This window comes from Pelodiscus sinensis, chromosome 18, assembly GCF_049634645.1.
Source record: "Pelodiscus sinensis isolate JC-2024 chromosome 18, ASM4963464v1, whole genome shotgun sequence".
Taxonomy (NCBI): Eukaryota; Metazoa; Chordata; order Testudines; family Trionychidae; genus Pelodiscus; species Pelodiscus sinensis.
Window position 1 is genome coordinate 26,918,629 of NC_134728.1, and position 19,194 is coordinate 26,937,822.

General features: G+C 40.5%; 1 protein-coding gene across 3 annotated transcripts in view; it reads right to left on the reverse strand.

Annotated features, from left to right (window-relative positions):
- DHX35 (DEAH-box helicase 35) overlaps positions 1-19,194 on the reverse strand; it is a 71,660-nt gene that overhangs the window by 43,953 nt on the left and 8,513 nt on the right. For all 3 annotated transcript variants that reach the window (XM_075901330.1, XM_075901329.1, XM_006126194.3), the window contains exons 5-10: positions 14,047-14,151; positions 8,656-8,717; positions 6,606-6,675; positions 5,839-5,898; positions 3,886-3,998; positions 1,909-2,005 (exon numbers count right to left, since the gene is read on the reverse strand). In XM_075901330.1, the coding sequence (XP_075757445.1) occupies positions 1,909-2,005; positions 3,886-3,998; positions 5,839-5,898; positions 6,606-6,675; positions 8,656-8,717; positions 14,047-14,151 (507 nt within the window). The remainder of the gene's footprint in view (positions 1-1,908; positions 2,006-3,885; positions 3,999-5,838; positions 5,899-6,605; positions 6,676-8,655; positions 8,718-14,046; positions 14,152-19,194) is intronic.

Here is a 19,194-nt window from a genome sequence, read left to right on the forward strand (position 1 = left end):
CCACCTGATTCGGTGGCCTGTAGCAGACACCAACCACAACATCATTGCTGTCGTTTGCTCTTTTAAACTTAACCCATTGACTCTCAACAGGTTTTTCTCCCTCTTTATACTGGAGTTCAGAGCAATCATAGTGCTCTCTGATGTGTAGTGCAACTCCTCCTTTTCTCCCCTGCCTGTTCTTCCTGAACAGTCTATACCCTTCCATGACAGTGCTCCAGTCATGCGAGTCATCCCACCAAGTCCCTGTTATCCCAATTAAATCATATTTCTTGGACTGGTCCAGGGCCTCCAGTTCTTCCTGTTTGTTGCCCAGGCTTCTCGCATTAGTGTACAAACACCTCAGGTAACCAGCTGATCGCCCTATCTTCTCCATTCGAAACAGGATACTTGGCTTGCTCCTTTTGTTCACAAAGTCAAGAAAAGAAATTGCACTAAGCAAGGAATTTGGCATGCAAGACAGCAACAGCCTTCCTTCACTTGTAACCTCTCCCACTCCTAACACAAGAGAGCTAAACCACTTTTATTATTGTGCATCACAGCACCACCTAGAACAGTGTTCCTCAACCAGTGGTATGAGTACCCTTGGGATACTCAACAGAAGTCTGCGGGGTACGTCAACACAACTGAAATTTGGAGATAACTGAAATTTTTGTTAAGTTTTACAGCGCTTTATTATTTTTGCACTTTTTACACCCAAAAATTTCATCACTCACCCAGCTACTATTAAGTTGTTTACTCAAATGTGTTGCAATGGTAGAAAAAAAATTGTGTGTGTCTGAAAACTGTAGGTACTGGGGGTACTTTTTTTTTTAAGGGGTACTTTATAAAAAAAGGTTGAGAAACACTGACCTAGAAGATCCACATGAGAGCAAATGTAAATAATGATTTACTAAGGACTACACAAGCACATGGACAGGACTTGACCACACTTGAAAGTTCATTTAGATTATAGTAGGATATTAATTTTAAGTGCGATGGCTACTCCTGAAAATCCCATTTGCAGACATCTAATACCTTACTGCTATCCCTGAATAACTCCATGTGTAGATAAGACACCAGTAAGAGAAAGTCCCTTCCCCAAAAATCTCATATCTGAAGGAAATCCACACTAACAAGGCAGCAATATTTACTGCATAGTTGTTGGCTTTGCAGTCATGCTTGTCCACAGAACCCATATAGGGTAATAAAAGCTTGTCAGAAGGAGATTAACATCTATGCAACCACATGAATTAAAAATCAAGCTGGAAAACATTTCTGCATCTGAAATACCAGCTAGCTTGAAATATTACTGATCAAGTAATTTTAAAGATATTTAACTTACCTGACACCATTTTATAAACTTAAAGTTAATAGCTCTTACAGTTGCAATTTCTACTAATTAAATGAGGTTTTACTAGCACCACTAAATCTTGGTGACTTAGACAAGTACATCTAAGTTTTGCATTATTTCCCTGGATAGTGAGAATGAAATCACCAACTAACATCAGAGAATGTAACTCAATATAGCACCACAAGTTTGAGGAATCTATTTTATTCTGAAAGTACTCAGTTGGCCTAATTCTGCTCCATTAATTTCCAAATCCTACTGCCTTTAATAGAAGCTGAGTTACATCAAAGATAAGTGTTTTGAAAATTCTGAAGTACAACAGGAATTTCTGGAGGGGGGGGGGAGAGGGCGTGTCAGCTGTGGGAGGGGATAGTGGAGCTGGAGCACAGGAGAAAGAGACTGGGACAATGCGTTGCTCCTGCCTTTCCATGGACAGCACATGGGGAAAGCATGCTGGTGCAATGTGCTGCCCCAGCCTCATGCTTACTTGGAGGACCATGGGAGTGGGTGCGTTCGCACCCCCCATGGGTACAAGCCTGACAAAAATAGAGACTTAACAGGGGGGTGCCTTTTGCAGGTACCTGGCCAGTTAGAAATGCCAATATATCTCCATCACTCTCTGTCTGGTGAATTTTCATCACAGTTTCCACTGTTGATTTGACATAATCTGGAACAGGACTGTGGGAAAAAAACAAACAAGTCTAAATACATGCATCAACACAGTATTCTCTCTTCAGTAAGGAAAGAATAAACTGTTCACATTGCATAGTTATTACAAATTAGTCATATGCTCAGCCCATGTAATTCATCATGTGCCTTCATTAAATTAATCAGTCAACTCTTGGGCCTTCCTGAATCCCATATCCACCAAATCAGAAGCATTCCATTTGTTCTCTTCATCAGCTTTTACAAACATATATGATGCTTGTTACATAAAAAGAAACATTTTAAATCTTTTGTTTCCTAGCAAATGAGAAATGAGACGACTATACATTTTTAGAACACTCAAGTGAAATTCTAGTACAAAGATTCTGAGCTAAATTTTCCACCAAGTATGAAACTGTTTACTGCAAATGCACATACAAAGGGTCCTAATTACCCAAATGTTGGATGCAATTTTTTTTTAAATATGGCCATAAGCTTTTCCATTTCCCAATATTCTACAGGCTTAATTTTATAGGATCTTTGTAAAATTGGACATGCTTTCATTTGTATGAAGGAAGAGTGACATTTTCCCATACAAAATGTGATAACATATCAAGGTCTGTTTGTACAAATGTTAGTTAGCAGGGGCTCAAAGAGAGATGTGCATAAATTAGCAGACTTCTTAGAACATGTGATTTTAATAGCCTGCTGCCTGAGTGACCCCAGGGAATGCCAGGGTTTCCTCAAAACATTTTTCTCCCCCAGAAGTGTGCAGCTCACCTTTAAAATGTAGCATTAAGAAAAGACTTACTGGTAAGAGGCTAGCCATGTTGCTTTCAAAGCAAACCAAGGGAAAACCAAACATCCAGATCTACCAATCTGTCTGTAACTTATACCATCATGGTAGCCAGACCACATTGTGCTCAAGATGGGGGATGGCCAGTGAATGGGAGATCTTTAGATAAAACCCAAATGCAGCACAAGTAGTGAGAAGGGCTTAAAAGGTGCAGTGCTTCATCCTCAGCATGGTGCACACAGATGTTACCAAGATTTGAGTGGCTACTCTTTTTCTTCTTAGATGTTCTTCTCCTAGCACTTCCTTACTCTTAGGAGTCGACTATACTGCTCCTTTTTGCTCAACCCCCCCCCCCCCCCCCCGAGCAAGAGCCGTTCTGCCACTTTTTTTCAGGCAGAATGGCTCTTGCGTGTAGACATCTCCTTTTTGCGCAAAAGCCCCTTGCACAAAAATGGTGGCTCATTAAGTATGCAAATGAGGCACAGCGATATTCACTGCTTTGCCTCATTTGCATATTTTCTTCAGCAAGAGAGCATCGTAGAGACGTAGCCTTACTGTTTTATTTTAAGCATCTCCCAGCAGCATCTGGAAGAAACAGCCTCAGAATGAGGGGTGCCTCATGCACCAGAATGTGACAATATGCCTATCACATTCACATTTCTTTGCTCAGTAAGAGTGCAAACTGAGTATTGAATTGTGGGTTTAACAAGCAGACTGATGCCATGGGACCTGTCCATCTCATTCTGAGAAGAGGGAGCATGAAGCTGCAGACAGGGTTGCCAATATATTTTCTGTGGAAGTAAGGGAAGTAAGCAATGAAATACCACTGGGCTTGTGCCCTCAAGGGAAGGAAAAGCATGAAGATGCCACTGAATCCCTGTAGGACTTGTCTGAAGCCTGCTAAAGCTCCTGAAGCCCTTCTCCACTGAAATCTGCTCCTGATGCTCACAAAACAGGAGAAAAACACATGCAACTGCAAAACAATTTCAGTTTTACAAACTTAATGCGTCAGCACCAAAACCACGTAGGAATATTTTGAAAGCACAACTGAAGTTCCCACAATAGCTGAATTCCATCCTGTTATGCCACTACTTACAAGGGTTAAACAGAAACAAACCTCTGTATATAAAAGATGTCTACCGGAAACGTTCTCCCCTCTACTGTAAGGATCATGCTGGTATCTTTACTGGGGTCATTAGTCTCATTTTGATTGAAGAAATCTCTAAATTTCTTGATAAATCAAATAGGAAATAAAAAAATTGATTGAACTCAGTATTTGAAAGAATTGACGCAGCTCCCAGAGAATACTGAAGAATGTCAATTTAATGTCACTTGCATCTTTCATCTTTACAAATCCAACAATTTGTTATTTTCATATAAAGCTGACATCCTTATTTTTAAAAAATTAAGGCAAGGTTTTTGGTGCCCTATTCCTATTAATTCACTGTGGGAGATAGGTATTTCCAAGACCCTTTGAAAATCCCTGCCTACAGCTCTTTTGTGCAGTTATTATATGAACACTTTTGTACAACTACAGTTGGACTAGCAATTTAAAAAGTCACAATAATCAAGTAATCATGTATAAATATATGGTTAATATGTCTATATATTTTAACTGTCAAATATTTAATGTTCAGCTATTTTTTATAGCATACAACTCCTCAAAGATTTAATGGAGTATTTTAATGATATCTCTTAGGGATGTAAAACCCCATTTAAAATGTAAACTGGTTAAATTATATAGCATCACAGAACACTAGAACTGGAAGGGACCTCGAGAGGTCATCAAGTCCAGTCCCCTACCCTCAAAGCAGGACCCAGTACCATCTAGACCACCCCTGATAGATGTCTGTCTAACCTGCTCTTAAAGATCTTCAGAGATGGAGATTCCACAACCTCCCTAGGCAACCCATTCTAGTGTTTAACCATCCTGACAGTTAGGAAATTTTTCCTAATGTCCAACCTAAACCTCCCTTGCTGCAGTTTAAGCCCATTGCTTCGTGCCCTATCCTCAAAGGCCAAGGAGAACAATTTTTCTCCCTCCTCCTTGTGACATGCTTTTTGATACCTGAAAACTGCTATCATGTCCCCCCTGTATTCTCCTTTCCAACCTATATGTTTAACCAGTTAACTGGCCAGCTATGCAGTGGGCTCAGCCAGGTTGTAGCAGCCCCATCCAGCCGGGCTGGGTGCCAGTTAACTGGTTACCCCAATAAGCATGCTAATAGGGCAGTGCTTACTGCATAACCGGTTAATTCTTTACATCCCTAATATCTCTTACAAAATACATTACAATATACATGTAAAATATTACCAAGAAAGGCACATTACCAGCATCTAAAATTAAGTTAGTATCAAATGAACAATGTATATTTTTGTGATGCATTAGTCTCACTTTCAGTTTATTTGCTAATTACCTACAATCTGTAATTCTCAACAGGCTATTGCAGTGTTTCCCAACTGGTGCTCCGGGGAACCCTGGAGATCCACAAAGCAAAAGCAAGGGTTCCGCGAAGAGCCAGCACTCCCTCACCCCTTGTTAAAGAGACAGGGCCATGGTGAGGGCTTTTTTTTTTTTTTTTTGCTCAACGAAATGCAGCAGGGTCTTTTTTTTTTTTAAGGCAACTCTAGGGGTTCCGTGGCCAAATAAAATGGGGAAACACTGGGCTATTGAATTACTAGTAGGAATTAGTATTTTTAATAATCAATTATTGTAACAATTTGTCATCACCAACATAGGACTTAAGTCTTTTAGTTTGACTGGAAATGAGCTACATTAAGTAGAAGGATAGAAGGAACATCTTTAAATAAAAGCAGCCATTTAGAAAAGAAATAGCCACAAATATATGACAGAAACTAATAGCCTTGCAAAAATAAGCTTATGCAACAAACACCGCTGCAAAGAAATAGAAACACAACAATGTCTCTACATATAGGTTCTTTTTGCCCATCACCACCATCCATACAATTCTCCAGGTAAGCAAAACACATAGACAACACATCTTTTCTGCTAGAAGTAAAACTTCCACTTGAGCTCACTTAATTTTTAAACCAAACTCATAAGCTGTACCTCTGCATCCAGCGTGGCTGATGCTACGATCACTCGAAGATCCCCTCTTTTCTTCTGAACCTAAGACAAACAATAAAGTATTAATGGATAAAATCCACTCACCTGGGTATGATTAACCAAAAGTGAAATGTCCTACTATGGTGTCCAACCAGTTCTGAGGCAGTAGCCACTACAGTGGCAGTGGCTACTGCTTTAGAAAACTAGCCATACTCCACTGGCCAAAAAGCCACATGTGGCTAGTGGCTAGCATATTGGACACCTATAACACCCTGACCGCCATTCACCTTAGTTACAAATACTTAACAAGCCCCAGACAACTGAATAAGTTTAAAGCTCATCCAGCCAGGAATGAGCAAGCCTCTTCTTTATCAAACACTGGGGTAGGCTAAATACTCCCTGTTCCAGAATGATCTTGATAAACTTATTCGTCATGCCAGAGAAATCAGGCAAAAATATCTCCAAGGAAGCCAATCATTTCATACAAGATCACTCTGAGGAAAGCACTATCAGAAGCCATAGAAATAGATTGTACTCTGCATCCATGTAGGACAAAAGAAAAGAGGAGTTATGTATTATGGAGGCAACAGGGTATAACCTGAGTTCCAGCTGGGGAAGGCGGAAAGCCAGGTATAACAAAAGGGTTATAAACCTTCTAAACCTTTGCTCATGAAGCTTTTCCCAACAGGGTTACCAAGCAGTGTATTAGTATTAAAGGATTAATGGCGAAAATCAAAACAAAACACTAAAAAGTGAAGCCAGTGAATAACCTTTTTTAACAAACCGATGGCAATGTCTGTATATAGGGTTCTTTCATGGGCTTCATCCAGCATGAGGACACTGTCAATCAAAGCAGAAAGACAAGGTTTCAACAATCATATCTGACTAGGGTTGCCAGGTGTCCGGTATTCACCCGGACAGTCCAGTATTTTCGCCTCCTGTCGGGTAAAACAAATTCAGAAAATACCGGACACCTAAGATGTTCTGATTTTTTCCCCCAGCCAGGAGGTGAAAATGCCAGGCACCTGGCAACCCTACAAACACTCAGCGCCCAGCCTGCCCCCCTGCCCCGCCCCCCTCCCCCCAACACTCCCAGGCTCCTGACCCCATGGTTACCTGGTTCCGCAAGGCTACTGGCACAAAATGGCTGCCGGGAAAAAGACCAAGGGGAAGCAGTGACTTCCCTGGGTCTTAGTGCTTAACCGCTCCCCTGTTCCTATCTCTGCATTCACTCTTAAATGGGACATGCTGTTTTATTTTAAAATTTTTTTTTTTTTGGCTCAACAACTTTGGTCTCCCCCCCCCCCTTTTTTTTTCCTTCAATAGAATTTTTTCCTGGTATGTTGTTGGGTTTTTTGGGGTTTTTTATTTGGTTGGGTTTTTTTGGAAGGTGGGCGGGTGTTTGGTATTTTTGTTTCAACCATATGACAACCCTATATCTGACTGACTGTGGAATCAAGACACGCTGCTCCAAATCTCCTCATTTTCAGGGAAGTGCCTGGAATTTAGGCACATCTCTCATTAAAGTAAATGTATGTTTGTAATTAAAATCCTCTCAAAAACAGAGGGAAATGCAAAAATGTACCAATGATTATGCTCTAATTTACTAACCATAACACTAGGTATTACAAGTAGAGATAGAAAAGCATCTTTTGCCCAATTTTAAATCATCTCGACGTCATGGGTTTGAATATTCAGATATTATAGTTCACACACTAATAAAGTGAGATTGTGGAAAGAGCAGAGAGAGAAAAAACAATCCTGGGTGTGCAAGTCAGAGAAAAGAATAAAGACTGAAGAAGTGGAATGAAGCAGGGAGGGGAAAGGAACAGGAGGGGAGAAATCGTGCACATGCTGTGTATTAAGCATCATCAATACCAGCTAGGTTTTGGAAGAGGTGCAAGAGGGAATTTCTTTTATATTTGATACACAAAACAGTCTTTCTTAGAGTTAAGAATTTTGTTTGGTTTTGAGTGATAATCCTGAAGGGAAACATAGATTTAAATCAGACTAAATGGTTTGCAACCTAATTTAGCAAACCCAAACGAGAGAGAGAAGTTAACAGAACTGCAAACTCTGAGATTCATGTATCCCTACTAACAAAGCTACTGCAGTCAAAGATGCTTCTCAACAACATTTTTTTTTATAAGGAACATGGTCTGCAGCTTTTCTTCTTTTGATTTTGGTTTTTGTTTACACCAGCTTCTCAGCCATTCAGTTTAAGCAGTGAAAGTGCAGTTCTGCTCGAAAAGTCGCTATATTAAAAACTGCACCACTTCATTCAACCAGCCCAAACAAGGTTTTATTCTTGTTGACACTGCAGAGCTAGCACAGCTCTAAAAGCTATTCTGGTCTGTGGATAATAAAGCATTAACTAAATTTTGGTTGCAAATTACTGTTACTGATGTACAGGCTGCAACGAACCCAGCTTTTACTTTCAGATGTCTGCAGGGATGGCAGCAAGGAAAAAAAAAATTGAGCTGAAACTGAAAAAAACCCTATGCTGAAATCTACCACTTTCTATCCATGCACAGGGATTTCAAGCAGTCTCTCATTTTAAGGTAGATGTTTCCCATTTCTACTATAAACCTCATTTTCCATTCTGCTTAAATATCTCTGGACTGAAACAAAATGCTCAGGCTATTATTCTGCATGTAATTTATTTTCTATAATTCCCTAATAATGCTGATATTCAATTTCAAGACAAATTTGGATGTTTATTAACTGCCTTTTAGTCTGCAAAAAATCAGACATTTGCCACAGATCTGACAGTTGTCAGCATGCATTAGTGAGGATCTGCTCCATATAACACATCTTTACCTGTAACGTGTTAATAATGGGTCAGCCATCATCTCCCTCACCAGCATACCATCGGTCAGAAACTAAAATTAAACATCAAGAAAAATTAATCATCTATAACCTTCCTCTAGGAACAAGTTCAGCTGGATAGGATATTTATATTACCTGTTTGTCAGAAAACAACAAGTATTCTGGATTACAAAAGGCATTTTTATTGTATTTATATTGCCTTTGACTCATTTTCTAAGTACCTTTCACTCTCCACAGTGTCAACTGCAGACACATGCTTCTGAATGCTAGTACTGAAAAACAAGAGCTACAAGTAGAGCATGCTAAATCAACCCAAGTACAAGCAGATTACATTTCTTAAATAATTTTGTATTTCATTTTTTCAATAAATGATGTAAGTTCTTGTGCAAAAACAGGTACTGACAGCACCAGAGACAGCAGTGCCTTGTTCTGGCCTGCCATCATGCCTCAACCTGCTTAAAGAAGGCCCCACGTAGAACAAAAAGATTTTTTATTCTCTGTGCCCATTCAGTCCTTGACACTTCTAGGGAAACTGCTTAACAAACGTCAGGTACCTCACCACAGGGTACAGATTATGTTTTGTGATATGGACATTTCTCTCTTATTAGCTAATTAAATGACTCTTTCCCCCCCCCTCCCCCCCCCCAAAAAAAGCCTCTGAGCAACCAGCAGTTGATAATGATGTCTAGCTACTCAGGACTTAGACACAAAACCTTTTTAGTTTACTCATGAGTTGAACATGTCCTTGACCTAGATATGAACTCATAGAATCATAGAACCATGGAGCTAGAAGAGATCTTAGAAGGCCATTAAGACCAGCCCCCGGCCCAAGGCAGGACCAATCCCAAATAAATAACCCCAGCAAGGGCTTTGTCAAGCCGAGACTTTAACACCTCTAGGGATGGAGACTCCACTACTTCCCTAGGTTACCCATTCCAGTGCTTCTCCACCCTCCTAGTGAAATAGTTTTTCCTAATATCTAACCTGGACTTCTCCCACCTCAACTTGAGACTATTGTTCCTTGTTCTGCCATCCATCACTACTGTGAACTGCCTTTCTCCAGCCTCTTTGTAACCTCCCTTCAGGAAGTTGAAGGCTGCTATCAAATCACCCCTCACTCTTTGCTTCTGCAGACTAAATAGACCCAACTCCCTCAGCCTCTCCTCGTAGATCATATGCTCCAACCCCCTAATCATTTTAGCTGCCCTCCGCTGGACCCTCTCCAATGTATCCACATCCTTTTTATAGTGGGAGCCCCAGAACTGGACACAGTATTCCAGATGTGGCCTCACCAGAGCCGAGTAAAGAGAAATAATCACATCTTGGGATCGACTGGCAATGCTCCTCTTAATGCAACCTAATATGCCATTAGCCTTCTTGGCTACAAGGGCACACTGTTGACTTATGTCCAGCCTCTCATCCACTATAATCCCCAGGTCCTTTTCTACAGAACTGCTACTTAGCCAGTTGGTCCCCAGCCTGTAACAATGCTTGGGACTGTTCCATCCCAAGTGCACCACTCTACACTTGTCCTTCTTGAACCTCATCAGATTTCTTGTGACCCAATCCTCCAATTTGTCTAAGTCACTCTGGACTCTATACCTACCCTCGAGCATATCTACCTCTACCCCTAGCTTAATGTCATCCGCAAACTTGCTGAGGATGCAATCCATCCACTCATCCAAGTCATTAATAAAGATGTTGAACAAAACCAGTCCCAGAATGGAAACTTGGGGCACTCCACTAGAAACCTACCGCCATCCTGACATCAAGCCGTTGATCACTACCCGCTGGGCCTGGCCTTCTAGCCAGTTTTCTATCCATCTTACAGTCCATTTATCCAATCCATATTCCCTTAACTTGCTGGCAAGAATATTGTGGGAGACCGTATCAAAAGCCTTGCTAAAGTCAAGGTATATCACATCCATTGACTTTCCCATATCCACAGAGCCAGTTACCTCATCATAGAAGCTAATCAGATTGGTCAGGCACGACTTGCCCTTGGTGAATCCATGCTGACTATTCCTGATCACCTACCCCTCTTCCAAGTGCTTTAAAATGGATTCCTTGAGGATTCCCTCCATGATTTTTCCAGGGACTAAGATAAGACTGACCAGCCTATAGTTCCTGAGATAGTCCTTCTTCCCTTTCTTAAAGATGGGCACCACATTTGTTTTTTTCCAATCACACAGGATCTCTCTTGATCTCCATGACTTTTCAAAGATAATGGCCAAAGGCTCCTCAATGACATCTGCCAACTCTCTCAGTACCCTCAGATGTATTATGTCCGGACCCATGGATTTATGTACTTTTAGCTTTTCTAAATAGTTCTTAACCTGTTTCCCCACTAAGGGCTGTTCACCTTCATCCCATATCGTGTCCCTTAATGCATTAGTATGGGAGCTGACCTTGTCCGTGAAGACAGAGGCAAAGAAAGCATTAAGTACTTCAGCTTTCCCCACATCATCTTTCACTAGGTTACTACCCTCATTCAGTAGGGGCCTTTCACCCCTTCTGATCACCTTTTTCTTGCTAACATGCTTGTAGAAACCTTTCTTATTATACTTCACATTCCTTGTGAGTTGCAATTCCAATTGCACTTTTGCCTTCCTGATAACTTCCCTGCATTCTTGAGCTATACATTTATACCTCTCCCAAGTCATCTGTCCAAGTTTCCACTTTTTGTAAGCTCCCTTTTTATGCTTTAAATTCACCAAGGATTTTCCGATAAGCCAATCTGGTCTCCTATCATATTTGCTTTTCTTGCTACGCATTAGAATAATTTCTTTCTGTGCCTTCAATAAGGCTTCTTTAAAATACTGCCAGCTCTCCTGGGCTCCTTTCCCCTTCATGTTAGCATCCCAGGAGATTCTGCCCATCAGGTCTCTGAGGGACTTGAAGTCTGCTTCTCTTAAGTCCAAAGTGTGTATTTTACTACTCTCTCTTCTTCCTTTGGTCAGGATACTGAAATCTACCATCTCGTGATCACTGCTTCCCAGGTTGTCACACACCTCCACTTCCCCTATTAGCTCCTTCCTGTCTGTGAGCAGCAGGTCAAGCTGTGCACGGCCCCTGGTCGGATTCTGCAGCACTTGTATCAAGAAGTTATCCCCAACATTCTCCAAAAACTTCCTAGATTGTCTGTTAACTACCATATTGGTTTCCCAATAGATGTCAGGGTGATTCAAGTCCCCCATGGGAACCAGGGCCTGCGATCTGGAAACTTCTCTCAGTTGTCCAAAGAAAGCCTTGTCTACCTCATCCACGTGATTCAGTGGCCTTTGGCAGACACCAACCACAACATTACTGCTGTTGCTTACACCTCTAATCTTGACCCGCAGACGCTCAACAGGCTTTTCTCCCACTATATACTGGAGTTCTGAGAAATCATAGTGCTCTCTTACATACAATTCAACTCCTCCTCCTTTTCTCCCCTGTCTGTTCTTCCTGAACAGTTTATACCCTTCCATGTCAGTGCTCCAGTCATGCGAGTCATCCCACCAAGCCTCTGTTATCCCAATCAAATCGTAGTTCTTGGACTGGGTCAGGGCCTCCAATTCTTCCTATTTGTTACCCAGGCTTCTCGCATTGGTGTACAAACACCTTAGATAACTAGTTGATCACCCTACCATCTGCATTCCAATCAGGGGTCCACCTTTGTTGCTCGTTCCTCTTTGCATTTCTTCCCGGTATCCGACTTCCCCACTCCTCTCAGGATTTTGGTCACCATCCCCCAACGAACCTAGTTTAAAGCCCTGCTCACTAGGTTTGCAAGCCTGCCCGCGAAGATGCTCCTTCCTCTCTTTGTTAGGTGGACCCCATCTCTATCTAACAATTCTTGTTCCTGGAACAGAGTCCCATGGTTGAAGAAACCAAAGCCTTCTCTGCGACACCACCTGCGCAACCACACATTTACATCCTCAATTCGACGATCCCTACCCAGTCCTTTCCCTTCAACAAAAGAGGATGGACGAGAACACCACTTGCGTTCCAAATTCTTTGATCCTTCTTCCCAACTCTACGTAATCCGCATTAACCCGCTCAAGGTCATTCTTGGCCGTATCACTAGTTCCCCCATGGAGAAGCAGGAAGGGGTAGTAATCCAAAGGTTTGATCAGTTTTGTAAGCCTCTCAGTCACATCCTGAATTCGAGCTCCCGGTAAGCAGCACACCTCTCAAGATGACTTTGAGATGAAAGGTTCCATATTTTTCCCATTACCAATCCCATAAGCAACCAACCACTAAAAAATATTTAAGAACTGCTTTTTATACACACATCTTCTCACTATGTTTTATGCTTTTTTCTATTACTTTGAATTAGTCAACGTTTTGACAATACATTTATGAAAAGTAAAATATTAGATAAATCCTGTTCACTGCTATTATTCCATAGAAAATAAAGCAAACACTCTTCTCACATAGCACAAATAGTTTCTGTGTTCCCCACTGTGATAACTAGAAAGCTACAGCCCACATGAAGTCACTTTCAGGTAGTTTGTTCATTCTCTCAATTAAGATGGCTAGGATAGCCAGGCTTCAATTCATTGCAGCCCTTCCTTTCTACTTCACTGGTGTCTCAGATTACACTAGCACTGGAGCAATATCTGGTCATAACCACCTTGAAAACCTCATTTGGATTTAGAGTGATAGCAGTTGGTATTGGCATAATAGAACATAATGTTCCATTCTTTGTACAGATAGTCCCCGACTTACAAACGAGTTACATACCAAACAGCTGGTCGTAACTCAATCTGTTTGTAAGTCAGACTCCATTCATTTAAATGTGACCGCGCTGTTCATAAGCATGGATCGCGTGTTCGTAACTCAGAAACCGGCTGTAATGTGCTTAATGGGAGGTTGGTCGTAAGTACGAACGGTCATAAGTCAAGCGTTCGTAACTCGGGGACCACCTAGACTGAGATTTAAATATATGCAAACACACAGAGTAGAATCAAAAACATTAAATAAGCTGACAAAGTCCTTAACAATAAGCAAAAAATACAAAATAAAAACTGAAACATTTGCATTATCACAAATTTGCATTTTTTTATTCCTTCCTGTATGCTGAACTGCTATCCCAGAAAACAGGATTATAATAAAGTGCCACGCCATATTCTGTATTAAAATTTAAAAATACTGAAGACAGTATGACTAATGTGATTCAGGCAGGGACCTAGGAGCCTGTTCCTCATTCTTCCATTGAGCCATTGGTATTACTCTGTGTAATTCACCATTCTGTGCCTCAGTTTCACCATAAGCAGAATGGGTATAGTACCATCTGTCCCACTCATTGGGTTTTATTAAGCTAAATTAATGTTCACAAATGTGCTTTGAGTGTTTGGCTAACCATTGCAGGGTACTAGCCTTCTGCTTAAGTTTTACCTTAATTCTTGTAGCCTGTGGATCTGTGCAGTCATCAAATCGAATAGTATATCCAACTTCGTGACCCAGTACTGCACCCCTTTCTTCAGCCACTCGGCCTGCAACCTAAGAGAAGAGAGGTCTTTCAATGCAACAGAGGCAGTACAAAGCAGATGACTTATAACAGAGTTCCTTTTGATATCTTTGTTTGGGAGAGGGAGGCAGGAAATGTGGAATGTGAAAATACTGTTTGCACTGATTCCACTGGACTCAAGTTCTACTCTGTATAGCAATATGTCTTGAATAAACATTCCATAGTTACGTTAAGAAACATTAGGATTAATTTTTTTAAAAAGACATTTTAATTTTTCCAAAGGAAATTATTAGAACACCAGATAAAAAACAGAATATACAGTCAATTTACTTGTAAATAACAGTGAAACCAACGACAATCAGATCACTTTCATTCTGCATTTGCTTGAGAAAGCTATGCAGATACCTTCTGTGATGGGAAACAGAAAACATAGGAGAGAGCAGGGATGTTAAATATCAGTTAATTTAATAGTCAAGTAACCTCATGAATTTTTATTGGTTAGTCGACTATTCTATAGTCCCCAGGGTCGGGGCCAGCAGCCACTGTATCAGAGACATCAGTGTAGGGTGCCAGGCAAGAGCTGGCCCAAGAGGGGAGTCAGTTTAAAAACCAGCTCCCCTTCTGGACCAGCAGCCTGTCACCCAGTGCTGCTGTGTCTGATAAAAAGGCAGTAACATGGGATGGCAAGCAGCCCCAGTCTAAAGGGGAGGGGGGGGTCTAAGCTCCTGGACCTGGCGAGAGACAAAGTGAGCCAGGCAGCCTGCCCACCTGGCTCCTAGTACACTGTAAATGCAGAGCCACAGCAGTTGTAGGTTCTGGACCTGGCGGGAGACAAAGTGAGCCAGACAGCCTGCCCACCTGGCTCCTAGTACACTGTAAATGCAGAGCCACAGCAGTTGTAGGTTCTGGACCTGGCGAGAGACAAAGTGAGCCAGACAGCCTGCCCACCTGGCTCCTAGTACACTGTAAATGCAGAGCCACAGCAGTTGTAGGTTCTGGACCTGGCGGGAGCCAGAACTGAGCCGGACTGCTGGCCAGCTTGCAAAAAATTTACTGGCCAGGGTAAGGGGAGGGAAATGGAGGTAGTCTATAGCGTTAACCTATAAGTTTTTGCTTATCGGTTAATCGACTACACTATTACATCCCCAGGAGATTGCCCCTCAAAGCAGACAGAAAACTGAGGGACGGACAGAATAAGAAACACATATAGCCATTTGCCAAAGCTTGGAGGCACATGCTCCCTGAACTATTTTGCAGCAAATAGGGCACAGAAGAGATTCTTTTAGATTATCTTAGTTTGAGTAATTTCGCACTTCTAATGAGCAGAACAGGAAAGGGGGACTTTTGAATCAACGGTTTGATTACCAGGCCTATCACTGCTAACCAAAACAATCTTCCTCCAGTAATCCTGAGATTGCAGCTTTCATTATCTAATTCAAAATAAAGGCATTGAAGACTGAAGGGAAACAACCTCTACTACCAAAAACACACACCTGAATATTTGAAACTGAATTTTTAAAAATTATTTCAACAGATTGTGCATGAATACAAGTCAGGTGGCCATGAAACGAACAAATTATCACTTCAAAATTATATGCACATAGACAGCATCTTTACTGTCTTTTTCTGCAAGGACAAATCTTATGTTTACAAACATACTGAGTCAATTTACAGCAACCTTGTCTGGTGCTAACAATTATAACTTCTGAAATCTCAGCTTTTGCTGAATTTCCTACCAGGATAAACGGAAAGATACCTGTAATTTATTGTCTGTGGCAACATTCATGGCTGCTCAACCAGTTTTGTTCTCCACATGATCAACACTAGTAAATATGGACATAAGGTCTGTCAATATTGTTTCACGTTTTCAGCCAATGATTTACACTTATAATTATTATTATTAATAAACAGTCTTCACATATTTAACATGCATTTCCAATTTAAACCATATTTATAATGTCAGTTTCAGAAAATGTCATCATAGTCACCAGCAATTGAGAGAGAAAGACCAAACATGTGCACACAAGTGTGTGTTTATATATGCAGGGAAGGTGGGGAGGCTCTGATGTAAAATTACTATTTTAATCAATGGTTGACCTAAGTTGGACCAAAAACCAAGGGAAGGGCTGGAGTTCTCAGTTCTGATACCTAATCTTATACTTAAGACATTAGTGTGAAGTTCAAACTTAAAATGTCCCATCTATCTTATAATGTGCAGATATTTAGGAACAAACATGAGTTTGTTTAAAACCTGCATTTTTAACATTTAAGACTCAGTCCTAAGTCCCAGTGTACTAAGAAAAAAATGTTGCCATAGTCTTTATCAAGTTGTTTGGAGAAACCATGACTGTTGTGTTTAATAAAGATGATGGAAGACAGCTCTCATGGCACAAGAAAACTAGCCTACTATAACAAGCAAAAATAAAGTTAATAGAAATACTACAATCATAAGTAGACTTAAGATCCAAGTTAAGTCTTTGTGCAGTCTTCAAACTTTCCTTTCATCAAGAGAAAAAAAAAATTGACAGAATGCCAGAGATGAATATACACCAAAATAGATGAGAATATTACTCCCATCTTCTGATTTCTCTTTCAGGCACAGAAACGTTAACAAAAACTCATAGCAGATACATTTAGGGGAGACAATTTGTAGCTACTAAAACCCTCAAAGGCTGAAATATTTTAAGTTATTTCGATGTTTATGAAAGACATTATAGTAATCATTCCAGAAAATGAGGCATACATCTGTAAACAGTTTAGATGCATGCCTAATTTGTGCCATATAATTGCTGAAAATGCACTCTTAAATCTATAAATCATGTGTCCGACTTGTCTAAAAAGGGTTACTATCACTAAAATATCAGCTCCCATCCAGAACACACCACACGATCCATCGTCTATAGCCAAGCCCTTCGATACAACCGCATCTGCTCTAATCCCACTGACAGAGACCAGAAGCTTCAGGATCTCTACCAAGCATTTATAAACCTCAACTACCCACCCAGAGAAATAAAAAAGCAAATTGAAAGAGCCAGAAGAATACCTAGAAACCATCTACTTCAAGACAGACCCAAGAAAACCAACAATAGAACACCACTTATCACCTACAACCCCCAACTTAAACCTGTCCAACACATTATCAATAAACTACAGCCTATACTGGAACAGGATACCATACTCAAAGAGGCTCTGGGAGACAGACCCATAGTCTCCTATGGACAACCACCTAACCTCAAGATGATTCTTACCAACCACCACAGGACATACCACACTAATACCAACCCTGGTACCTTCCCTTGCAACAAACCCCGTTGCCAGCTTTGTCCACATATTCATTCTGCTGATACCATTATTGGACCTAACCAAGTGAGTTATAAGATCAAGAACACATATTCCTGCGCATCCAGAAATATAATCTATGCTATCATGTGCCGAAAGTGTCCGTCTGCTATGTACATTGGACAAACATCTCAGACACTTCGCCAAAGTGTCCACAAAACAGATATCAGACAAGATCACAAAGAAAAAACAGTTTCTTGCCATTTTAACCAGAAAGGACACTCTCTCAATGTCTTAACCACCTGCATTCTGCTACAAAGACCTTTTACATCTGCACTTGAAAGGGAATCCTCTGAACTGTCATTCATGTTAAAATTCGACACTTTCCAAAAAGGACTCAACAAACACTTGAACTATCTCACCCATTACCAAGATAGTTTCCCCAATTATCACCTCTAATACCATTAACTCACAAACATCCCACTCTCCCTACCTCTAATATCATCAATTCACAGACACTTAACTTCCTTCCTTCCCCCCCCCCCGCATCCCCCTCCTGTTCTGCAATGTGATTTGTCCTTTTCATATTTGTTCATTTTTTTAATTGTATCCTTTGGTATATATGGTTGTGACTACTTTCTTCCACTATTTGATCTGAGGAAGTGGGTCTGGCCCACGAAAGCTCATCATCTAATAAACCATCTTGTTAGTCTTTAAAGTGCTACATTGTCCTGCATTTTGCTTCAGCTACCCCAGACTAACACGGCTACATTTCTATCACTAAAAAAATCATACATTGTAAGTCAAATTCTTTGCCTACTTTGTTAATACTATACCTAAAAAAATACTTTTAAAAATACAAGGTTTATATTTATATGCTTTTTGCACTTCTCTCAGCTTCAACAATAAAAAACCATTTCTGCCCAATTTACTTTTTGTTTACACTCAGTTTCACCTTCAGGTCCTTAGTGCTGCAATATTTGTATTTCAAAGCGAATGTTTAATTAAAAACAGCTTGCATTAAAACTTTACATAAACTGTGAATACATTTGTATTGGTCTTATATTTTATTAAAACTCTTTATATAAAAATCTTTAAATTAGAACTGAAGCATGTGTGCACTACACAACGTACACACACCTAGAAAAAAAACAATCCCTATCCAAGAAAACTCGTTGTGTAAGCTCCCTGTCTAAAAGTTAACAGTGTGCATGCAGACTGCTGTGTTCCCACAGGTCCATCCACCCACAGCAGCAGGATTGGAGCACAACAATATAAGTGACATAAAATCATAAAATGGAAGGAGAGATCAAAGCAAATATATGTAGTAAATTTAGTACTGTAATTAGATAAATCACCAGTTATTCCCATCTGTCCCTCAATCTAAGCAGCACTAACTGATTTCTTATAAAATTACAATGTTGCTTTAAAAAAATATTAGAGTATAGAATCTTCTATGCATTGGACAGATAGAAAACAGGCAGAAATAATTCAAGGTAACCCTCTACTGTTTTGTCATTGTATGACACTATTGGGAGAACCACTAGTGAGGAGAAAAGGTCTTTCTGAGACTGTGCACCAACTAGGTTCGATGACAGTTTTATGATAATGACACCCAGGAATTCACGGCTACCCCTTCAATACCAGGAACTCATGGGTTATTAAATGACTTGCAGATGGTCATGACTATGGGACACTGACAACCGAAGCCAGTTTTGAACCAACAGCCTGAGGATGAAAGCTCACATCTTGATTAATCAGATCCTATTTTATATTAATGATTTTCTGAACTCAGA